A 21,631-nucleotide genomic window follows, 5' to 3' on the forward strand; every position below is an offset into this window, starting at 1 on the left:
ACTGTAATTTTTTTGACAATTTCATTACATTTAAGATTTAATATCCATTAAATTTAGATATTAATATTTTTTGAATGGTGCCGTCATCAATACCGAAAGCTATTAATCTTATTAAATACAGTAAACTGTGAGAAAATCAACAATTTTTTTATTAGTATTATTAATTTCTTATTGTGATTTGTGGCTTGGACTTAGGAACTTTAGGACTAGAAAGTAGAAACGTACCGTAAACAAATGACTCTCGGAAATGGTCTTCACTCTGCTGTTCAAGTCAATCATGTGAATTTTGAGGAAATAGACCAAGTGCCTCCCACGTGATTCACTTCCAGAAGCTATTATTTAACAAAACCGATTTTTATTTCGGTTTAATTGTTAAACCGATCGGTACGAAGATAAAAAAGTTTTCGCTGACAAAAAAAAAAAAAAAAGGAAAAAGTCTTTTTATTTTATTTTTTAGAATCCCGCTCAAAGGAGGGACTTGTCGCGCAAGTTCGCGCCGCCACAAACGGAATAAAAATTAAAATAAAGTGGGACAATAACGGTGCGGGTGGGGAGGAGCGTCTGAAACGGTGCGGGTGGGGTCACGCGTTACATTAGTTTACTGCTATTACCCAATAATATGTAACCACGTCACTATTTACAGCTCAGAGTAAGCTGTAGAAAACAAATCTCCACCGTTGGAACAGCTTCGTGAGAAAAAGATTCCCGTTTTTTTTTTAAATTTTGATTATTATATATAAAATAAATAAAAAAGATGTAACCGCCTCTTCTCACACTTCAAAATTTTGTTTTGTTTGTTTTTTCCCTCTTATAAAGATTTCGAAGTGATAAGAAGAAGGAATGGGAATGGAGATGACGGTGGAGAGGAAGACGGAGATGGCGGTGGAGAGGACGACGGAGATGGCGGAGGAAGGATGTACGACGCCGAGAAGCAGGATATATAGGATTCCGGTGGCTTCTGTTTGTCCACCGCCGCCGAGGAAGAAATCCATGGTTGTTAGGAAACGAGATCCGCCTATGAACTGTTATTTTCAACCACCGGATCTGGAAGCTCTCTTCTACGCACAGCCTCGACGAGAAGCTTGCGCTTAGACAGTTTTCAGTTTTTTTGGATTTTGATTCTTCTTCTTTTTGGCTTTTCTAGGGTTTTCTTTTTTTCACCTTCTTCCCTCTGTATATACATGTTTAGGATTTGTTCTTATTGCTTAGATTCAATCATCTGTGTCGAAATTGGAATTTTCTATGATGAAATTGAGATCTGTTTTCGAATTCGAATCTGTTGGCTTGTCTTTGTAGATCTAAAGAAAGATTGTGAAACTCTGGTTCTTCTGTTTATTATTGGTTTTAAGAGTTTGTTTTTGCAATTACAATTGTGGGTGAGAAAGTGAGATAGAGAAACCACTGAACAAAGACAAACATCAAAAGCTTACAGAAAATTGCAGATGACCACTGTGATATGTCTTTTATTTGCTCTGTTCTTTTGGTTACATTGTCTTAGCCTTCCTGTTGTTACATCTGATCAATTTGTTCTGTAAAATGTATTGCTCAAAATTCTTGGATCAATGGTAGTTAGGTTTTTGTGGTAGCTTCTTCGGAATCTGCAATTCAAATGGTGTAAGAATATCATTATCTTAAAACATTGTTGCGATGTGTGACACTAAAAATCTTGACTCTGGTACCTTGTCTTTGCTTTGTTTTCAATAAATTAGTTACCTACCTCGGTTGCCCACCTCACATAGCAGCAGAAAGGATATAATTAATACCCTACTAGATTTCTGAAACCTCTTGACGATCTTTCAACCGTAGAATCGGAGTCGGAACAAATAGATTCCATGTGAGTAAAAAAAGTCTTCAACATGTCCTTGTGTTTTGTGATTTAACTTTAGCACACTGAACTGAACAGTATATATATTGATCTATGCTTGATGTCGCATAACAAGAACTAGAACTTCAGGTTACAATTATAGAGTCTTTAGACATGTGCAAAGAAGGCCTAATGACAAATGCAGAAGAGGAGGTCTCATCACCAGTTTTTGTGTCTGAACATTCTGCAGATTCGATATCTACGAGACAAAAGAGGTAAAGGTAAAAAGAGAAGATTATATCCACAATTTGTAGCTTCCAAGTTTCACATCGTTTAACTAATTTAAGACAGAAGATTTACATTTAAACATACATACCGCTGATAGATCTATCAAAGTACATAATCTAAATCCCCAAGTAAAACTCGGATTGAACAAAGAGCAGCTATGCTAGCTATATTTAAGATTCAAGTCTACTATACCTCTGAAGCCATCAACAAGTTGCAGTAGAATATAAATCTGTCCTTAACACAAACAAAATTCACCTTTAAGCATACTGAGCAAAAGTACCCATCTAAAACACCTCAGAGGCACGATACTTTATAGCTCATGAGTCATGAAAAGGTTTCTAGAAATATACGAAAGCACGTGCACGAGAATGATTCCGATTAGTCGATTACGAGCAGAGGATCTGAGAAACTTTGGAGTCATTTTTTCAGATTCAAGATACTGTACAAATTTTTCGAAAACAAATTTCAGGACTCAATACTAAGATTCATACAAGTAAACCAGAAATTTCTTCTATAATATATATGTTTACACACAGTATATATGCTTCGACAATTCGGAAAATTTGCACAATAGAAAAAACTCTTAAACTATAATTAATTTCATGATACTGTATATTTGTTCCAGATGTTTTTTTTATTGCTTGAATTGCAATAAATGTTTTATCATTTAACAAAACTCAACCAATAAAAAATTACTACAGAATTAGAATAGTCAAAAATTATGAAATTAATATTAAAAAGTGCATAAAAACTTAAGAAAATCTTAGAAAATGAAACAAATAAAAAAGCGTAAACGATCTTATACAATATATTGATACAAAGAGAGTAAAATTTTAAATATTAATTATAAATGGATAAGACCATTAACATATGATTTTGATCTTTTGATAATGATTTTTAAAATCATAGATTTGAATAAGACATTAACAAATAATTTTTCTTGGATTTCCAAATCCATTAAAATGCATGAACCAGTAAAACCTCTTCAACCCATTCATGTCACATATACCAAATTAATATATTTTAAAATAATATTAAGTAGGGTTTTATATTTCACTTAATTAGGAGTAAAATTAGAAAGAAAAAATTTATATAGCTCACACTTTATTTTGATTCGTCATATATTAGCTTACACTATTCAACTACAATTTGTAATATTATTGCCACTACTTAACTACGCTTAATTAGTTTCACGGCCATTTTACAACTTATTTTATTTGTGGACACCATATAATAAAACTCTATTTGGAGTATAATGGAATAATAACATTCGGCTTGATATAGATTCACTTCGATTTAAAATATATATAGAGTCTTATTATCTGGTGTAATAAAGTATTAGCCGTAACAATGTATTATTATATAACGCATCATGCATGCATGCATGCATTCATTATGGAAAAAAGAAGTGCAAAAATAAATAATGGTATGTAAGTAACTAAGTATGAAGTTACGAAAATTTAATTTTAATGCGAGTTGATACTTCGTTAGTTATATGAGATACTCGTGGCGCGTGTAGTTGTGTGTGCTGCTCACTCGCTAGCTAGAAGCGGTTGTAACGGAACGTACGATCATGTATATATGTGTACCTCATATATGCTTCTTCGTCATTTACCACTGCTCATTTCCAAAACCCTAGAGAAAGCAAGAGAGAAAGAGAGAGAGAGAGAGGAGAACGACTGATCAACAAACAAACATGGCGCTCGTGAAATCGGAAACGCACCATTCTTCAAGGTTTGCTTCGCTTTACGTCGGTGATCTTAGTCCAGACGTGACGGAGAAAGATCTCATCGACAAATTCTCCGTGATTGGTCCCGTCGTCTCCGTTCATCTTTGCCGCGACTCGATCACCGGAGAATCTTTGTCTTACGCTTTCGTCAACTTCGATTCATCTTTTAGCGGTAACAAGATGACTTCAACTTTAATTTGATCCCTTCTCGTTTCTTCGTTCTTGGACTCCCGTTTTTGGTTGCAACATGAACTCTCTCATGTTCTTTACTTTTTAAGATTTCTTTAATTAAGTGATTTGGAAGTTGGAGCTCTCTCTCATGTTCGTGTTCTCATAGTTAGTATAAACCCTATTTTTTTGTTAAAACCTTGGAAACTTCATTAATCAATCGCTCATGGATGTAAAACTTGTAACTTTTTTTTTTATTTCTTTAATTAACTGATTTAGGTTTTCCGGTTGATCAATTAAGAATCTGATGACAAATCTTTTTTTCTTGTTTCTTGTTTGTTCTCTGGATTATAGCATCGAATGCTATGGGTTGCTTCAACAACACTGTTTTGAAGGGAAAGGCTATGCGAATAATGTTGTCCCAGACGGATCTTTCAAATCGTCCTCGCGCTGAGGAGAATGGCCAGAGTAGCGATTTCTACTGTATTCGGACTTCATGTGGCTCGGATGAGGCCCGCACAGAGGATTTTACACGTTCTCAAAGAGGTCGGCAAAGAATTCTTAGCCAAGGTACGTACAACACCTAAGGATTCGTGGATGCCAAAGACGTACGAGGATAAAGCTCCTCGTAACAACAGTCTTCTGGTGACACAAGACGTGCCTCAGATTGATCACGATCAGAAGAAGCATTTGAGAAGGAAGAATTCGTCTACTCATCGTTGCCTCTCACTGGTGGGAGAAGTATGTCTCATGCAGGAAAATCTCAAGCAAGAGATCCTCACCAAGGTTCAGTTTCTCACGTTTGATGACGAAGGTGTTCTCGTTGGTTTGTAAAGAAATCTCAACATTTCTCACTATCCTAGTCCTTTATGAGAGCGATTGGCCATGTATTATTTTACTTTTTTTTTCCAGTTCTGTCATTATACTTCGAGTCTGCGTGTCTTTGAACATATTCAATAAACATAAATATCGNTCCAGTTCTGTCATTGTACTTTGAGTCTGCGTGTCTTTGAACATATTCAATAAACATAAATATCGTTTTGTGCTGTCAAACAAAAAGAAATTGTTTTTGTGTGATAAGCGATATTGATTCAAATACAACCAATGGTCAATTTAAATAGATTGCACAAGAAGATTAATAGATGTTTTTTTTCGTCAAACTAAATTCAATAGGATTTTAAACGATTTTAAAGTTATATTGTTTAATTAACAACGAAATATATACCTTATATATGTATATATTTACAGAATTCATGATATTGTAGAATATATTTTTCTTCTTCTTCCATGTTGCTATCAGCCTTCTTCTTCTCTCCTCCAAACAAGTTTGCTATCAATGTTGTCGTCTTGTTTCCAAGCTCTAGCAGAAGCTCCTCTGGCACTTTCTCTCTTTGAGAAACCGGTTCCTCCATAAGATTGAATCCACGAGCCTCACCTTTCTGAACCACGACAGGACTTGGTGCTTGAGCAGTCACACTGTTCCTCACTGGATTTGAAAAGAACTCCACTAACCTAGTAGCGGCTTCTTCCATCACTTCATCTTTCTCAGGCGTAGCTTCCTTAGCTTGAACCGCGCCATTGCTCATATGTTGCATTAATGTTAAAGCTTGAGCATATTCATTAATCTCCGAGTCAGTAGTGACAACAGCAGCATCCTTCATTGGTTGACCAATAGGGAGATCAGGTTGATCAGTTTGGTTATTTTTGATCTCTTCTCTTCCATACATTCTAACAAGAGGAGCCACGTCGTTTTCTGGAGTGACCGGTTTGACTCTGTCCGGTATGAACACGAGACCTCTGAGTTTGATGTCACTGTCTTTAACCTTAACGTTCAGGAGATAGCCTGCGTCAAAGGATCCTTCGACCACACCAGAAACCTCCTTTCCCACCAAATTCGTTTCCGGTTTTGGAGTTGAGGTTTCTTCTTTGCGAGTACGACCTCTTTTTCTCCTCGCCAAGCCGTCATTAGCAGCCGGAGGAGGTGAGTTGATGGTGTCTTGATTCTGATGACTCATCCTTCTCTCGGACACGCGACGCAACAAAACCACACGAAATGGTTCTTTAAAAACTCAGAAGCGTTTGTTAATCACAAACATCATATCATATGTTTGTACTTACTTATCTTTCAAGAATTATCGTGCAAACTAATTTGAACAATTACCATGTTAGGGAAAAAAACTTGTATCCAAATATTATTTTAGAAAATCTGTAAATTAAATTAACTGGAAGTCATGAACAAAAAATGTATAATATGAAATACTATAAAAGGCACCATTGACATGGGTATTAGTCTTCATGCCACTGTTGCAGAAGCTCTCACTCATAGACAACGACACCATCGAGTGGATTATTTGAATCAGATAGAAAATGCTCTGCTGACCATTCGAAGCAGGGGACTTGTTGAAGCAGAGGACGTTGTTCTATGGAAAGGAAAAGGGGACAACTTCAAAACCAAATTTAGCACCAAAGACACCTGGGAGCACACTCGGACTCATGGTCAGGAAAAATCATGGGTAGTTGGAGTGTGGTTCTCCCAGGCTACACCAAAATACTCCTTTCTGGTCTGGGTTGCCACACTGAACCGCCTAACTACCGGGGACCGTATGCAGCACTGGAACACTCGGATTGACATCTCCTGTCCCTTATGCAAAGCCACACAAGAATCTCGAAACCATCTGTTTTTCACCTGTCCCTACTCGACAGAGGTGTGGACAGGTCTTATCTCCAAGTTGCTTGTTAATCACTTCTCTACCGACTGGGACACCAACATGGCTCTCCTTGTTGACACCTCGTTGGAGAACTCTACCCTTTTTCTGCTCTGTTATGCATTCCAAGCCTCACTCCACTCCATTTGGACATAAAGGAACAACCGTCGCCATGGGGAAGCTCCGATACAGTCCACTATGCTTGTTAAACGTCTAGATCGCCAAGTCCGCAACAGATTGTTATCGCTCCACGACACAGGGAACTTCACTGGATGTATGGAGAGATGGTTAGCTTCACGTTAAGGCAATCCTGTCCTCTTCTATCTGTTGTAAATTAAAGTTATAGTCTTCTTACAGTACTTTTTCAAATTTATGCTGCACTACATGTAACAACGTATTTTTTTTTGAATAAAATGGAAAATTTATTCGAAAAAAAATACTATAAAAAAATATTAAAGAGTAAATATCAATAGTCAAAAATTAAGAAATAGATTAATGACCCACATTAAAGGGCGGAAAACCCCATTTTGAGCATTTTTCTGTTTAAATTTTTTGCACTATATATACGTGTACTGAATATATTAATGGCCCACATTAAAGGGTTTCGGCTAGACACTCTTAGTAATCGAAACAAAAAATTTTAATTTTAAAATATTTATATGTGTGCATACAATTTTACAATTCCAACTAGCTAATCAGACCTCGGATAATTTTACAAGCATGTATGGTGACCATCATATAAACTAATCCCATTAATAAGTCAAGTTAACGCTAAGATGCTAAGATATCACATTAATAATCCAAGCTAATGCTAAGACATCACATTAACAAGAAGAGTATCTCTAATCCATTTCTATTTTTTTTTTCTATAAATAAAGAAAAAATAACAATCTATTTTATAGGCAAATTTTATTTTAATCTACCTCTATTCTCACCTCTAAAATAGAGATTGTTTGGAGAAAAATCATCTCTATTATAGAGTTTCTAAAATATATTTTTATGTTATTTTTCAAAAACATCCTTTGGTGTTGTTTATTTGTAAAAATATTATTTTTAATATACAAAATAACATATATTATTGTCAAAAAAACATATATTAATTGAAATTAATGCTAAGATATCAGTGATTTATGATGATTTGTTTTTTAATGCTACTAGAATTTACCCTGTGGTACACCACGAGTCAATTATTTTTTAAAAAACTTTTGTATATAATTTAAATGATTTTGTATTATAGGTAAATCGAGTTTCTTTGATTTTGAACATAAATGTTATAGAGTTTTATAAATTTTGAACAAAATTGTTTTATTTGTACGTGTTATTTGTATGCTTCGTCGTTAATAAAATTAAGTAAAAATTAGGAAAAAAATCAAATTGAGATAAGATCGCACAATTAACCCTGGATTTGAGAGTTGTTTGTTAATAACAATTTGGTAACCTAAAAACCTCAATTTGTGTGCAAATTTCAATTTCGACTCGATCAAAGATGACGTTTAGAATCATTTTATATTCAATCTATATGTTTTCTAAACTAACTCTTTGTTTTTGTATTTTCTGCAATAACTTCGTATAAACTTTTTTTCTACTATTAGTTAGATATAAAATATTGCGAGCAGATGCAGAAGAACAATATTATTCTAAATTCACTATGTTCATGCTTTGTAGATTTCACTTGTATAATCACTTCATGAAAATGGAGATGGAGTCTTCGTAAACATATCCAGACGAAGATTCTTCTTTCTTCTTTTTCCATCTTAGTTGTTTTATAGTGGAATATTATACATATTGTGTATCTTGCAAGAACGGTGATAGAAGAGTGAGGCCATCATAGGGAGTCTGTATATCATTAAGAATTAAAATAAAACAAATCAGTGGAGTGTATAAATAGTAAACCAATATTAACGAACAAATGAAAGTACACTTAAGAAATGATGGATTCACATGAACTTGTGAGCATTGAATAAGTTGGATAAATTTTTTGTACCTTAAATATTAATAACTCAATTGTTATAAACATGATTAAATATAGTTCCTATTTTATTTTTTTTTTTGCAAAAATGAAAACCTTGTTTAAATAAATTAGCGACTATCCCATCAATTAGCGACACAGAAATATAGTTCCTAGGTAAATGACGACTATCCCATCAGAGTCGGCACAAGGTACATGGCACTCTCTCACTGTTTGAATAAATTAGTATTGAAAAATAATGTTATCACGTATACGTAAATATGGCTGATAATTATAAGATTTAAAAAACAATTAACTTACGTTTCATCTCTCATTTCGAAATCAAGCTTATTAGTTGTCTTGTTGTTAAGCTCAAGTCAATCTCTCCAATGTTGAGGATTTGCCCAATCACATCTACAATTTTTTTAATGAGATTTAGACATTAGTGTTGAATGAGAATTCAACAAAATTTAAACACATATTAGAAATAAACTTACCAATCAAAATGTTAGCATTTAGATAAACTTAACCAAGGATAAGTAGTTTGAATCAGAGATAGGATCATTGTGTGTATTGTCCATGAGTAGAAAACTTTGACATGAACTTGCCAAGCTGTATGGACATATGTGTCTTAGATAGGCCAATGAAGCGGCCATTTTCAATATATGTATTTAGTTTGGTGGCTTAGGTGGTCGTCGTGAATGACACATATATATAGTGTTTGAGATGATGATAGGGTTTTGGTATTGTGAGTTGGTTCAATTCGCAAGTTTAGAAGATATTATAAGATCCGAAGTGTTTTGATTTAGGTAAGTTTAATAAGGTATATACTTAAAAAATGCTCGGCTGTAGTTATGAAAGTCATATGTTTAATGCTCGATTGCCATATTATAGGAAGATTGTATATTGAAGTACTATAAACGATTGCGAGATTTGTGCAAAATTTAATCTCTAATTTCTATAAATTTTACTGTGTTGCAATATTTTTGGGGTTTAAACCATCCGGATTTTACTTGTTGAGATTCCTACTGATTAAATGCATATTAATAAAGGATTTCGTGTATATATATTTCCTTATATGTTTATCTTGGAATTTTGTAGGATTAATTAGACTGTTAGTAATTAAGGATTTAAAGAAAGATCTGATTAGTGTAATCGGGTTTTAAATCAAAATTTAAAACCCACCCGATATGTAAGTGTACACAATTAACTTTAATGAGCTTTGAATAATTGATTTAACATAAGGCTAGTTGTAAAAATCGTTTAGAAAATAAGAAGATGTCACATAAATGTACTCAAAAAATGTTAAGATAAATTGGGATTGTAATCATTTGTTAATCAAATTTGGTTGTGTCATTTAAATTTAAGAGATCATACAGTCTCTAAAAATCTATTAAAATAGGTTTGGAGATTTTTATGGGATTAAAAATTTAATGCGTAGAGTTGTTTTTGGAAACATCGAAATGTATAGATGTTGTCAAGCTATTTATGACAATAAATATATCAAATTATGTCGATTTAAATAGTTACATTAATTGAGTTTTTACAAAATGTTATTTTAAGAAAATTATTAGGAATTAATGTTGTAAATAAAACAAATTAAATAAGCAAAACTTAAAATATAGAAACTAAAATGTACATAAAAAATGTGATTATAGATTTATATAACAATCCTCTCTTGTAAGATATTTGTACATATATTTTTGGGTTGATTTGGTAAACTGGGGTCGGTTTATTATGCGGATATTCTCTGTTTTTTTCTTTTCTTCCTAAGATATTCTCTATTTGTTTGAGCTTAGGATTATCTTGTCTGTACTTAACATATATTAATAATAATAAAAAATTGTAATACTCAAATACCAAGTCTACTTGACGTACTCTCGTGTAATCCCTATATATCTTCTCATCTCTTAATTGTATCATTCACAAAGTTATTTGGGACCTATCCTTTTCCTCGGTTCCTCGATTTTCAAAAAGATCCGCGCGATCTCTCTCACTGCTGAGAAAATATGGGGATCATATCATCTACGGATCTGAAACCGGAGCACAAATCTCAAAACAACAACCAATCCCCGTCCGTAGGAGTTTCCTCAAGCACTTGGCGTAGATATGATGATTTCATGAAAGGTGGTGGTTGCAAAGAAGTATTTACAGATTTTTTAGATTGCGTGTATGAAGCTGAAAAGAAGAAGGAAGTTATAGGTCCGTGCTACCCGATGCTCCAGAAGTGTATGGAGGCTCACTCGGATTACTATCAGCCGATCCTTGCGTCAGATAAAAAAAACTGTGGAGAAAGGTTTGTACGAAGGCCTAATGAAAGCTGTACTGCCTTCAACGGTTTCCCTAGATGAACTAAGCGAAGAGGAAGTCGAGAGGAGCATTACAACATTCATGGAAGGAGGTTCTTGCAAAGAATCATTTACGGCTTGGAATGTTAATTGCAATTTCATTGAGGAAGCGGGGAAGAACGAGGAAGATTTGGTTACCAAGTGTGCGGGACTCTTTGGGACACTGCAAAAGTGTGTGAGTGATCACTCTGATTACTATCATCCAATTCTCGCGGCGATAAAAGCTACTGAGGAACATGCACTGAAGGATCTCGAAGCTCTATTCTCGAAACCAAGCTGAGGATATGATTTATAGGATTTTGGTTTTTTTTTTTCTTTCTTTTCAGTAAGTGGTTAAGGGAAATAAACAATGCGAATTAGTTTCAGTATTTGTGTTTTAACACTACATAGTATTGAACGTGACATCCATGGATCATATAGTTGCAACAATGGGGACATGTAAAAGGTTTTTATATGTTTCTAACCAAAAAAAACAAGGTGAAATATTTACATAAATATTACCGTGATTAGTTATACTGATACATATCTAGATTCATGTTGTTGTTACATCATAAGTGTTGAAAAGTACTGCTCAAACTCTTGATCAATGGTTGGTTTCGCTGTAGCTTCTTCAGAATCTGCAATCCAAATGGTGAAACAATATCACAAATGAATCTTCAAGACAGTCTTGCAATGCATGACACTAAATCATTACTCTTGTTCAGCTTTTCATTGATTACTTACCTTGGTTGCCGACACTCCACCTTGCAGAAGAAAGAATATAAGAACCCACTGGATTCAGAACCTCTTGAAGATCGTCTTCAACCGCTAAATTTGAGTCGGCACAAATGAATTCCATGAGAGTAAAGTCTTCATCAGCATCTTCTTGTGCTTTGTGATCAACTTTGGAACAACAGGACTGTTCTATGCTCGATGTAGCATAACCTGAACTAGAACTTCCGGTTGAACAAACAGAGTCTTTAAACATGTACAAAGAAGGGCCTGTAAAAGATGCAGAAGAGGAGGCCTCCTCGCTGTTGGTTTTTGTGTCCTCAGTGGCATAAGAGCACTCTGCATATTCTATGTCTGATGATTGACATGAAGAATCAAGACGAGAAGCTTGTTGCTGATCCAGACAAAAGTGTTTTGGCAGAGGTAACAAGTCTGATTCTTCAGCACGTACTTTTCTCTTTTTGCTTGAGTCTAGAGATTCCACAGCAACTATCATCGGATCGTTGATATCACTGAAAGCATAAATACGGTGTAGTAAAGGTCATAAATTTGACTTTTGAGGCAAAAGAGGTAAAAGATAAAAAGAAGAGTAATAAATACTCAACTCATACCATAAATGGTCATATCCATATTAGTAGTATTCACACCATTTAACAAAAGACAAAACATTTATCATCAATACCACTGAGATGAAGAGAAAGGATCACAAATCTTGCTAGTCCAGAATCTAAAATTTGGATAAGAGCAAAGATAAGGTATGCTCTGGGTGTACTTAAAAGATTGAAGTGTTGAGTATCTCTTAAGCCATCAAACAACAGGTTGAAGTTGAAATACACAATTCACCTTTAAACACAGCGAGGAAAACCATCAAACACCTTACAGACACCATACTATAATATAAGAGCTCAGGAAGTTACAAAATTCACTAAAAAATAAAACTTTCCGGAAACATACGAAAGCAGAACACACGACAGAGTAGTAGTAGTGATGTTTCTGAGAAACGTGGAGTGATGTTTTCAGACTCAAGATACGTGTTATTTGAAATCAAGTTTCAAACTTTTACATAGATATTAATACAGTTGAATTTGGAAAAGTTAAAAGCAAAAGAAGAATTTTTTTTGTGTGTGTGTGTGTGTGTGTGTTCGTGAGATGTGATTGAAAAGAAATTAAAAAAAGAAACCTATGATCCAGAGATGGGCTACAACACTCATCTGCATCATCCATGATTTTCAGAAGATGCTACCAAGATTCCTCCAAAACCCAGAGATACTTTGTTGTTTGGTGATGATGACTGATGAAGTTTGATGATTATGTTTTGTGTCTAGTCTGAATAATTTACATTATTCAAATGAATTTGGTTTAAAGAGAGAAGGAAAGGAAAAACGCAAATCCGTGTTCTCAAACAGCGGCGACTGCAACTCACGCCCTGAGCTGGCGAGAAACCATTGGCTAGTGAGGGAGGCCCGCACGTGCAACGGCGCGTGAGCCAAACATATTTTTAAGGAAAAGACAGTACACCGCGTGATCTTCCCACGTGGGAGTGAGACTACTGTGGACCCTTGTGTTTATATAACACGTCAGCAATTTGTGTGAACTGTCATCTGTCTGCCAAAAATAAAAAACCTTTCGTTAAGGGCCTTCTTTTTTAGGGAAATTAGTTGGGCCTCACTTGTACTCCATCGTCCAACAAACGTCAAAACAGTTTCGCGATTTTTAAGATTAATTTTTGTAACACACAAAATTGATGATGATTATTAAAGATTGTGAGAATTTAAAAAAACCCTAAAAAAAAAAAATTAATTACGCAAAGAGAGTAAGTAAGAAGTAAGAACCATGTCAAAGACTCAAAATCAAACAGACAGCTAACTACTAACAAGTAACAACAACTCGAAGTTATTACCCCATCCCCGCACGTGAACGAGTCTCACTCTACTCCATTTACTACGTTGGCAAAAAAAACTATAATTACACACGGGTGGTTATATTTATGGATTACGATCCGATTCCAAGTCTCTGGCCGGATACATCACATTGTACCGGAGCTAAACCGATTCTTGATCTCTGTAGATCAAATTCGATCCACATGTTCTGCTGATGATGATGTCCAATCACGTATGCCTCCATTCCCATAAGATCGGAGTTTCCAAATGTGAAACAATATACCGAATCGTTCCCAACCGTGAGATGCGGGACTCGGTATAATAGCGGCTGACCCGAAACCGCTATCTCGGCTCCTTCAAAAACCAGGGAAACCATTGGTAACCGGTGCAGAATCCCGGTCCGCATTCGGAATGGTGAAATCCGGTAACACAAATCCATGGTTCCTTGGAAAACGAAATCGGGGTCATCGTAAACCGTTAATATCCCGTTTGTCCGGTTTAAGAAATCGGATCGAAGCGCAGTGTAAACCGGACCGAGCAAGAAAGTAAACTGAGTACCGGAATCAACCATGGTTTGGCCAGCACCGGTATGATCCGGTACGAGAACCGATTTAGGGATGGGTAAAAGATTGCCGTTAACTTTAATCCCCGTGAGCTGGACGGTGTAAGCGACACGGTCGAAATAAGGCAGCGGCGTCGACATCCGGATTAACGGCGTGTAATTTAACGGCGTTAACCACGTGAAGTTAGAGTCGCCGAGGAGAAGGAACCCGGGGAAATCGTCGGTGCCGGAGATGCAATACGAGAACTTGGGGAAACCCATCTGAGATATGAAAGAGAGAGATCCACGGTTCATACCCAATAACCCGGTCGTTTTGTAGTCTTCTTCCGGGTCGGATCCGGATACGGATCCCATACACCCGAAAATGAGGTTGGAGTCGTTGGTGGAGTTTCCGAAGTGGAAAATCTCGGCGGCGAGGTTGCCTTCGGAGGAGGAAGCGTCGGCGTAGGAAAGAGTGGCGTGGCAGAGTTTGTCTGAGTCGCAAGAAGCGGGTATGAGGAAGTCTCGGGTACGGGTACGGCAAGTGGGTGAGGAACAGGGGACTGGGGAATAAGAGGAAGAACGGGTCGGGTCGAAATTGTTAACCGGGTTTGGGTTAGACGAACGGTTGCAGCGAAGCCAGGAGAGTTCGCTGCCAGTGTCAATGACCAAGGAGATGTTTTGAGGAGGAGTGCCGACGGTGAGAGTAACGGTGAGAGTGACGTTGTGGTGAAAATGGAGTTTGTCGGTGGGTCGATGATCCGTTGGAGTTATTCGGGTCTTTAGAGGCAAAACAAGTGTTTGAGAATAAGAAGAAGAAGAAGAAGAAGAGAAACATTTATGTGTTCTAATGAGTAGAATAAGAAGAAGATGAAACAGAGGATGTAATCTTGAGAACATGATGAGAAGTATTTTGATTATTGTAAGTTTGTGTGTTTCTTGCAAAACAAAACTGAGTATATGTGGTTAGTGAAGTTTGATGAGTTTGGTGCAAGTTCACTGAACAAACAATGAGAGATGTTTTGTTCTTTTCAGCTGGAAAAATATCTCTGTTTTTGTTTTATTTTTTCTTCCATGAAAATAACATATATTATTAGTGACTTTTTTTTCTTTCTTAAATTGTTATAGAAAAAATTAATTTCACATAATATTCTGCAAATATTATCTATCGCTGTCATCATTTTCTAATATCAAAATTGTGTTTTTGAATGAATTCCGAATTTCCTTTATTATTTGTGTTACTTTAGGTTTAATAATCGTAAAAAGTAACAAATGTATGTTGGTTATGAATAATTAAAATTTCTGTTGGTATTTAATATGAAAACTTAATTTGCAAGAGTACGACACTGGGCACATATGACATGAACTAATCAACATGATAGAAATTTTGAATAGCATATAGTTTCAGTCTGATGATTTTTTAATGTGTGGGGTGTAGAGTGGAAGGCTCTATAACTGAGGCAAATAATTAAGGGAATGATTTTAAATAGTATTTAATCTCTTCATTAAGGTTGAATTCTGTTTTACTTAAACTCATTAATTTTAAGCTTACACTTCTGTTTAAAAAAAAAAAAAATACATAAGCATGTGTGTTTACCTTGGTTTCGTCAATGAATTGGCCATGGAAGTTTGGACGGTGGGCATATTAAAAAACAGTCCAATGTTTTCTCTATATTTTTTAAATTATTTTTCTTCTAATCATTTTTATCATGAGACTAGTGCAACACATCTTGGGAAATTTATATCTTCGACTTGTAACAGTAAGCATTGCATGTGATACGGCTTGGATCCCATGTTTAGATGTAAAAACCTAAACTTTTCAGTCTATCATTATATTCACTTTTTCCAAACCATTTTGAAACAAATAATTAATCTACTAAATAAAGAACAAACGAACTGTAAGATGAACTAATGAACTTCATAATGTTTACTACTTTCGTGAAATGGAATAAAAATGATGGAAAGAAAAAAGAGTTTAAAGATGTGACATTCACATGGAAATAGACTTTTTAGATTGAGAAGTATGGTAGCACATGTTGTTTGCCTTGCTGTTTTTAGGACAAAACCCCATCATTTATGAGTTGGGTCCATTTTTATTGAATCCTGCTCCAAATCAGGATACCTTCACTTACCCAATCAATACTGTCAACTTCTTATCACTTGCCCACTAGGTTGCTCGTGTGAATTCACAATATTTTAGGTTCTATCTTGTACTATGCAATTATAGCATATGATAGAAATATGTATATGTAGGTTTTATAGTTTCATTTTCAAATTAAATTTAAATACTCTAGTCTCTTTTATAATACTGATATATAAGTTCTGGTCAGTGTAAAAGTGGCATTAATCTAGTAATATACTATAGGTTTAAGTAAGTTCAGATCAGTGGTCAAAATTTTAGAGAGAATATTGATGATTGCAGTTCGCACTTCGCAGGACCAATCATTTCAACGAATTTTGCCGCCAATGAATAATGTATATTGAGTTTCTGCTAAATGAAAACCATGATACATATGAATGATACATTTTGTGACAAATTTTAAATCCAAACGGTGGGACTATCTTTTGGTTTCGTCTCTATATGTTTTCTAAAACCAAAAAAAAACCCTGAATAAACCACGATCGATGTTGCAGTTAGTCATGTCATTTGACTGGCTAATCTTGAGATAGCCGAGTAAGTACCACAACAACCACTCACCAACCCGAAGAGTATAATGAATACGCATAATCCAATCTGAACAAATGAATCACACAAAGAAAAAGAAAAAACGGTTAAAAGTTTACTAAAATTCTCAAGAGAATCAAATGCTATAGTGGATATGTGCTTACTTGTGTGTTGCTTAATTTACCCTTGAGGATACTGAGATAACACAGACATGGAAAGATAAGAGCCTGCAACAGCAACAACAACAATAAAAGGTCAGTGGTTTAATCAATATTTTTAATTTCAATTTTATTTGAGATGGAAGAACTTACCACAAGCATTGCAAGGAAGGATCCGATCAGCGCTGCCACGATAGCTGTAATAGAGAATATTTGATTAGAGAAGCTATGGTGAGATGTGTTTCTTGCACATGAAGTTAGAGAAAACGCCAGTTTTGGTAACTTTCTTGGAAGTGTAAAAAAAACAGGGCATCAGAGATATATAGACATTACCGAAGAAAGGAACTGAAAGAGCAACCACCAAAGTAGAGGTAACTAGGGTTGTTCTGAATAATATCGATACACCATGTGATCTCATCTTAGACATAGGAATAAGCTCTTCGAGACTCATAACGATTGGGGTGATTGTTAATGCGTATTTTGTCATAGGTGTGATGACCTAGAAGGTTAAACAAAATTAATTTCTGGTTATACAAGTACAACTAACTATATACAGAGAACATAAGAGAATGTTGTATTTTACCGCTGTCCAGACCGCAACTTTAGATGGAAAGAATTGCTTAGGCATGTTTAATGTAAACTGTGATTCGACGGCTTCGCCAAACATGGTGTAGCCGCAGATTGCAACAGCTATATACAAGAATGTGCAGAAACTAAAGCTGCATAAGAGAAAAAGGACAGCAAAGGAGCAAGTCAATTAGGGCTCATAATGAAACAAGTAAGGAGAGGTTTCTGTAGTTAGAACTTACCAGATGACTAAGACGAGAGGAAACTTTGAAGGATCTTTCATAGAAGAGTAGATGTTAGGAAAAACCGAATGACCCGAGTAACCAAAACCGAAAATTCCTATAGCGACAGGTAAGTTATTGAAGTCAAAAACTTTTCCTGTTGCATGAAACCCGATTCCATCGACCACACCAATCCAGAAGAGGCAGAGACCGAGCAAGATTGACGCCAAGACTCCACCAACTAGATTATATCACAGTTTCAAAACCGCAAGAACGGTCCATCCATTAGATTATATAAGTCAATCGAGGAGATAAACTAAAACAGAGATTATAGTGGGAAAAAACCAAACCTGAAAGGTAAGAAAGCAAGCTAAGATCTTTTAGCCAGACTGTTGGAAGAACAAGAATAGTGGTCAAGATTGCAAAGATCTGAGAAGAGTCTAGTGATATCCCTGAAGCAATGCTTAATGAAATGTTTGGGAATAGTCCTGATAAGTTATCGCTCATCATGATTATGTATTCCACACAAGCTGCCTATTTATGGACACAACAAAGTTACAATTAACAAAACAGAGTTAATGGAAGAATCCAAAGCTGTGCTCTCAGACTACATATACAGAGAGTAATCAAACTTACGTACAACTCCACGTACAGAAGAATCTGCAATTCAAGAAACAGAACAAAAACCTAAGCTTCAGTTTCAAGAAAGAGAATCTACATATGAAGGGATTGTTGGATCTGAAACAAACTTACAGAGATGATGAAGCGACCAGTGATTCCAAAGGCGGCTTGACCAATGTCTGGGTAAGTTTGAAGACCAGGAGAACTTTCTAGACATCTCTTCATGAGAACACCTGTGTAGCAAGTGATGACTCCGAAGAACAAGAGTATGAGCAAACCAAGCCATCCACTTTCTTTTATCGCATAAGGCATTGTTATTAACCCTAATCCACACAGAACATTGGTTCCTGAAAAATAACAATGATTGTGGAAACATCAAGTTCTACAGTTTCATATGTTCCCCAATTCAATCAGACATTAGCAACCATCATTAGTGATTGAGAGCTATGTACCGTTGAGGACAGATTGAGAGAAAGAGCAGAGGTTAGTTTCCGGTACTGGAAGATCGGTGACGGAGAGCTTGAGCTGAGATGAAGGGTTGAAGGGTGAGATGGTTTCGTCTTTGTCAGGAACAGGTTGAGAGAGAAGTGGTTTGCTTGGAGAAGAAGAAAACGAATCGGTGAAGGAAGATTGTTGTTGTTGCTTCTTCTGAAAGGAAGAGACTAATCTCCTAGAACTGCCTCGAGGCATGAAACTCACGGTAGGTGGAGTCATTCCGGACAACAAATCCATTGATTGTCTGAAACAAATTCATCTGAAAAATGTCTGAAATTTTGTAATCCAAAGAGAATTGCAAACATACAAAAACAGAGGAAATTGATGATTTTGTTCTCTTTTTTACCGATAGCTTTGTGGCCATGGAGGATTTGAGACATCGGAGAGATTGTTCTCCGAACGGTCTCGAGATAAGGGAGAGGAGGAATCAGAATTCGCTCCGCCTCTACGATACTCACCGTCTTCACCGTCGTGTTCATCGTCGGAACAAGCAAGGTCTGCTTGGTTTTCTTCGTCATCAGTAAGAAACGAATGGTCTCTGTCGTGTAAGAATTCTTCGTCGAGTTTCATCTTCTTTTTGTCTTTTTTTTTGTTTCTTTCTCAATCTGAGAAGAAACGTAGAAGAAAGAAAAGTGCAGAGAGAGAGAGAGAAGGAGAGAGATAGACGGAGAACGAGTTTTTTGTGTTTCCGGCGAGTCAAATAGATTTCTTCTATATATGGAAACAAAATCAATTTTTTTTTTAATATTTGTTTCCACTTTTTATTTTTAAAATTGCGGTGTAGATTTCATGCTGCTGAGTGCTGACCGTACTTTTGATATTTTTAGGATTCTTCGTATCCTACGAACTTCTCTGTTGACTAACTTCCAAAATTGTATGCTTATCAACACTGCACTGTCCCTAGTCCCAATTTTCAAAATATTCCCAAGAAATTCATTTAAAATTAAGCACCAGTCAATAGTGTCCTTTTGTTTTCTACTTATTTTGGACGTATTTAAATTCATATACGATGCATAAAATAAAAGACAATAAACTGTAATACCAAATAAAATTTTTGATTTAATTTTTAAGAAAATAATAGTATTTTGTTTTATCAAAAACAGATTTCTTCTAATCAAATGCATCGCATCCAGTTTATTCTGCAAACAATACCAATTAGGTCATCTCGTCGATTAATCTCGCAATAGCAGAGTAAGTCCCGCAGCAACCGCTCACAACGCCGATGATAATGATCAATATACAAACTCCCATCTGAAAAATCAAATTTTAATCACAATTTTATGTGAAAATATAATATTCTAAATCGAGGTTTTTTTTTTTGTTTACTTACTTGAAAGTTGGTTAATCTACCCTTCATAACGCTGATGTAACAGAGACATGGGAATATTAACGCCTGAGAAGACCAAAACCGAAATTGCCAACAACTTGTTTTGGATTACAAGAAATATGTTTTTTTTTTCTAACCTGATGAGAAGCACCATAGGAAACTTGGAAGTTTCTTTCATGGATGAATAAATGTTGGGGAAAACAGAGTGACTCCCAAAACCAAACCCGTAAATTCCGATTGCGACAGGTATATTAGTTAAATCAAGAGCTTTTCCGCTTAGGTGAAATCCAACCCCGTCGACTGATCCAGCCCAAAAGAGGCAAAGCGCAAGCAAGATTGAAGAGACGACACCTCCGGCTAAGAAAATAAAATAAACATCTCTTAGAATTAAAGAGATCAAATATCAGAGATAACTGTGCCAATTAATTACGAGATGAACCTGAGAGATAGGACAATAAGCTGAGGTCTTTGAGCCAAACAGTCGGAAGAACAACTAGAGTCGTAGTAATGGCGAAAATTTGATGAGAGTCTAGGGATAATCCGGTGATGTATAAGGATGTGTTTGGGAACATCCCTGACAAATTATCACTCATCATGATTATGTATTCCACACAAGATGCCTACAAAAACATAACCAAAAAAAGTTAACTAGGATCTTAGATTCATATGATATAAAATATTAAATAGAGTTTGGTACTTACGTATAACTCCACATAGAGAAGTATCTGAAAAGTAATTCCAAACCCAAAATTAAGTTAGGATCAGAATTCCAAAACAGTCAAAAGTCAAGATTGATTTGAAAAAATCTTACGGAGACGATGATGCGTCCTGTGATGCCAAATGCAGCTTGACCAATGTCCGGGTAAGTGTGGATCCCTGGCGAATTCTCAAGACATCTCTTTAGGAGAATACCAGTGTAGAAAGTGATAACGCCAAAGGATAAGAGTATGAATAGCCCTAACCATCCTCCTTCTTTCACTGCGTAAGGCATTGTAAGTAAAGCTACTCCACATAGAACATTGATTCCTGCAACAAAGAGAATGTTAAGAATATCTCACGTTATCAAATCTATATTAAAACACTCCTAATGATGATCCAAGAATTACCGTTGAGAACGGATTGAGAGAATGTGCAACTGCCGGTTTCTTGGGGAGTTAACAGATCACCCGGGACTGATAACTGGAGATGAGACGCAAGAAATGATTTGATGGATGGTACGAAAGAGTTTTGGATCTCATCTTTCTCGATGAGAAGCTGCTGTTTGCTCGGTGAACACGTAAACGAACCCAAGACAGAGCTTGGTCGTCTCTGGCGAAACGAAGAGACAAAACTTGTACTGGGCGGAGGTGTAACTCCAGTCAACATATCCATAGATTGTCTGAAGGTTGAAAACAAACAAATATTATCACTAAAGAATCGTTTCTTCAGATCTCTAACAAAAAAAAAAAAAAAAAA

The 21,631-nt window shown here is 35.8% G+C and overlaps 7 protein-coding genes across 10 annotated transcripts; 2 read left to right on the forward strand and 5 right to left on the reverse strand.

The window, feature by feature from the left end:
* LOC109126037 lies at positions 780-1,367 on the forward strand. Its single transcript, XM_019229097.1, has one exon. The coding sequence runs from the start codon at positions 841-843 to the stop codon at positions 1,090-1,092; it is 252 nt and encodes an 83-aa protein (XP_019084642.1). The 5' UTR covers positions 780-840; the 3' UTR covers positions 1,093-1,367.
* On the forward strand, positions 3,789-4,823 carry LOC104709988 (polyadenylate-binding protein 6-like). The gene is made up of 3 exons (XM_010426514.1): positions 3,789-3,993; positions 4,344-4,559; positions 4,645-4,823. Exons 1-3 carry the CDS (start codon positions 3,789-3,791, stop codon positions 4,821-4,823), a joined length of 600 nt encoding a protein of 199 aa, XP_010424816.1.
* Positions 5,216-6,004, reverse strand: LOC104709989. The gene has a single exon (XM_010426516.1). It carries the CDS (start codon positions 6,002-6,004, stop codon positions 5,216-5,218), a length of 789 nt encoding a protein of 262 aa, XP_010424818.1.
* Positions 11,378-13,035, reverse strand: LOC104708928 (protein FAR-RED-ELONGATED HYPOCOTYL 1-LIKE-like). Of its 3 annotated transcripts, none has more exons than XM_010425585.2 (3): positions 12,882-13,035; positions 11,714-12,213; positions 11,378-11,607 (listed from the first exon to the last, which is right to left on the reverse strand). In XM_010425585.2, the coding sequence occupies exons 1-3, from the start codon at positions 12,923-12,925 to the stop codon at positions 11,534-11,536; spliced, it is 618 nt and encodes a 205-aa protein (XP_010423887.1). In that variant the 5' UTR covers positions 12,926-13,035; the 3' UTR covers positions 11,378-11,533. The 3 variants fall into 3 exon arrangements, with proteins under 3 accessions (XP_010423887.1, XP_010423889.1, XP_010423888.1); XM_010425587.2 differs by having other exon boundaries at positions 12,384-13,029; XM_010425586.2 differs by having other exon boundaries at positions 12,313-13,029.
* On the reverse strand, positions 13,516-15,174 carry LOC104708927 (aspartic proteinase PCS1-like). Its single transcript, XM_010425584.2, has one exon. It carries the CDS (start codon positions 15,020-15,022, stop codon positions 13,694-13,696), a length of 1,329 nt encoding a protein of 442 aa, XP_010423886.1. The 5' UTR covers positions 15,023-15,174; the 3' UTR covers positions 13,516-13,693.
* LOC104708930 (vacuolar amino acid transporter 1-like) lies at positions 16,554-19,539 on the reverse strand. 2 transcript variants are annotated; one of them, XM_010425589.2, is made up of 11 exons: positions 19,196-19,539; positions 18,807-19,093; positions 18,487-18,701; positions 18,370-18,393; positions 18,084-18,267; positions 17,755-17,974; positions 17,529-17,664; positions 17,279-17,444; positions 17,099-17,142; positions 16,952-17,014; positions 16,554-16,856 (listed from the first exon to the last, which is right to left on the reverse strand). In XM_010425589.2, exons 1-11 carry the CDS (start codon positions 19,417-19,419, stop codon positions 16,761-16,763), a joined length of 1,659 nt encoding a protein of 552 aa, XP_010423891.1. In that variant the 5' UTR covers positions 19,420-19,539; the 3' UTR covers positions 16,554-16,760. The 2 variants fall into 2 exon arrangements, with proteins under 2 accessions (XP_010423891.1, XP_010423892.1); XM_010425590.2 differs by having other exon boundaries at positions 18,807-19,108; positions 19,196-19,287.
* LOC104708931 (vacuolar amino acid transporter 1-like) lies at positions 19,886-21,549 on the reverse strand. The gene is made up of 7 exons (XM_010425591.1): positions 21,283-21,549; positions 20,988-21,202; positions 20,878-20,901; positions 20,616-20,796; positions 20,314-20,533; positions 20,180-20,210; positions 19,886-20,100 (listed from the first exon to the last, which is right to left on the reverse strand). The coding sequence occupies exons 1-7, from the start codon at positions 21,545-21,547 to the stop codon at positions 20,005-20,007; spliced, it is 1,032 nt and encodes a 343-aa protein (XP_010423893.1). The 5' UTR covers positions 21,548-21,549; the 3' UTR covers positions 19,886-20,004.

The sequence above is a fragment of the Camelina sativa genome, chromosome 8, assembly GCF_000633955.1.
Source record: "Camelina sativa cultivar DH55 chromosome 8, Cs, whole genome shotgun sequence".
Lineage (NCBI taxonomy): Eukaryota > Viridiplantae > Streptophyta > Magnoliopsida > Brassicales > Brassicaceae > Camelina > Camelina sativa.

Bases quoted from the DNA above. Each gene is read 5' to 3' on its own strand.
- LOC109126037 (XM_019229097.1), top strand. From the start codon at position 841: ATGGGAATGGAGATGACGGTGGAGAGGAAGACGGAGATGGCGGTGGAG.
- LOC104709988 (XM_010426514.1), top strand. From the start codon at position 3,789: ATGGCGCTCGTGAAATCGGAAACGCACCATTCTTCAAGGTTTGCTTCG. The intron at 3,994-4,343 runs GTAACAAGATGA...TCTGGATTATAG, and splicing joins CTTCGATTCATCTTTTAGCG to CATCGAATGCTATGGGTTGC. The intron at 4,560-4,644 runs GTACGTACAACA...TGGTGACACAAG, and splicing joins GCAAAGAATTCTTAGCCAAG to ACGTGCCTCAGATTGATCAC.
- LOC104709989 (XM_010426516.1), bottom strand. From the start codon at position 6,004: ATGAGTCATCAGAATCAAGACACCATCAACTCACCTCCTCCGGCTGCT.
- LOC104708928 (XM_010425585.2), bottom strand. From the start codon at position 12,925: ATGGATGATGCAGATGAGTGTTGTAGCCCATCTCTGGATCATAG. The intron at 12,214-12,881 runs GTTTCTTTTTTT...TTATGCTTTCAG, and splicing joins AGCCCATCTCTGGATCATAG to TGATATCAACGATCCGATGA. The intron at 11,608-11,713 runs GTAAGTAATCAA...TTTGGATTGCAG, and splicing joins GTGGAGTGTCGGCAACCAAG to ATTCTGAAGAAGCTACAGCG.
- LOC104708927 (XM_010425584.2), bottom strand. From the start codon at position 15,022: ATGTTCTCAAGATTACATCCTCTGTTTCATCTTCTTCTTATTCTACTC.
- LOC104708930 (XM_010425589.2), bottom strand. From the start codon at position 19,419: ATGAAACTCGACGAAGAATTCTTACACGACAGAGACCATTCGTTTCTT. The intron at 18,394-18,486 runs GTAAGTTTGTTT...CTTGAATTGCAG, and splicing joins CTGGTCGCTTCATCATCTCT to ATTCTTCTGTACGTGGAGTT. The intron at 17,975-18,083 runs GTTTGGTTTTTT...GATATAATCTAG, and splicing joins CTTGCTTTCTTACCTTTCAG to TTGGTGGAGTCTTGGCGTCA.
- LOC104708931 (XM_010425591.1), bottom strand. From the start codon at position 21,547: ATGGATATGTTGACTGGAGTTACACCTCCGCCCAGTACAAGTTTTGTC. The intron at 21,203-21,282 runs GTAATTCTTGGA...TCTTTGTTGCAG, and splicing joins CTCTCAATCCGTTCTCAACG to GAATCAATGTTCTATGTGGA. The intron at 20,797-20,877 runs GTAAGTACCAAA...ATGTTTTTGTAG, and splicing joins TTCTCTATGTGGAGTTATAC to GCATCTTGTGTGGAATACAT.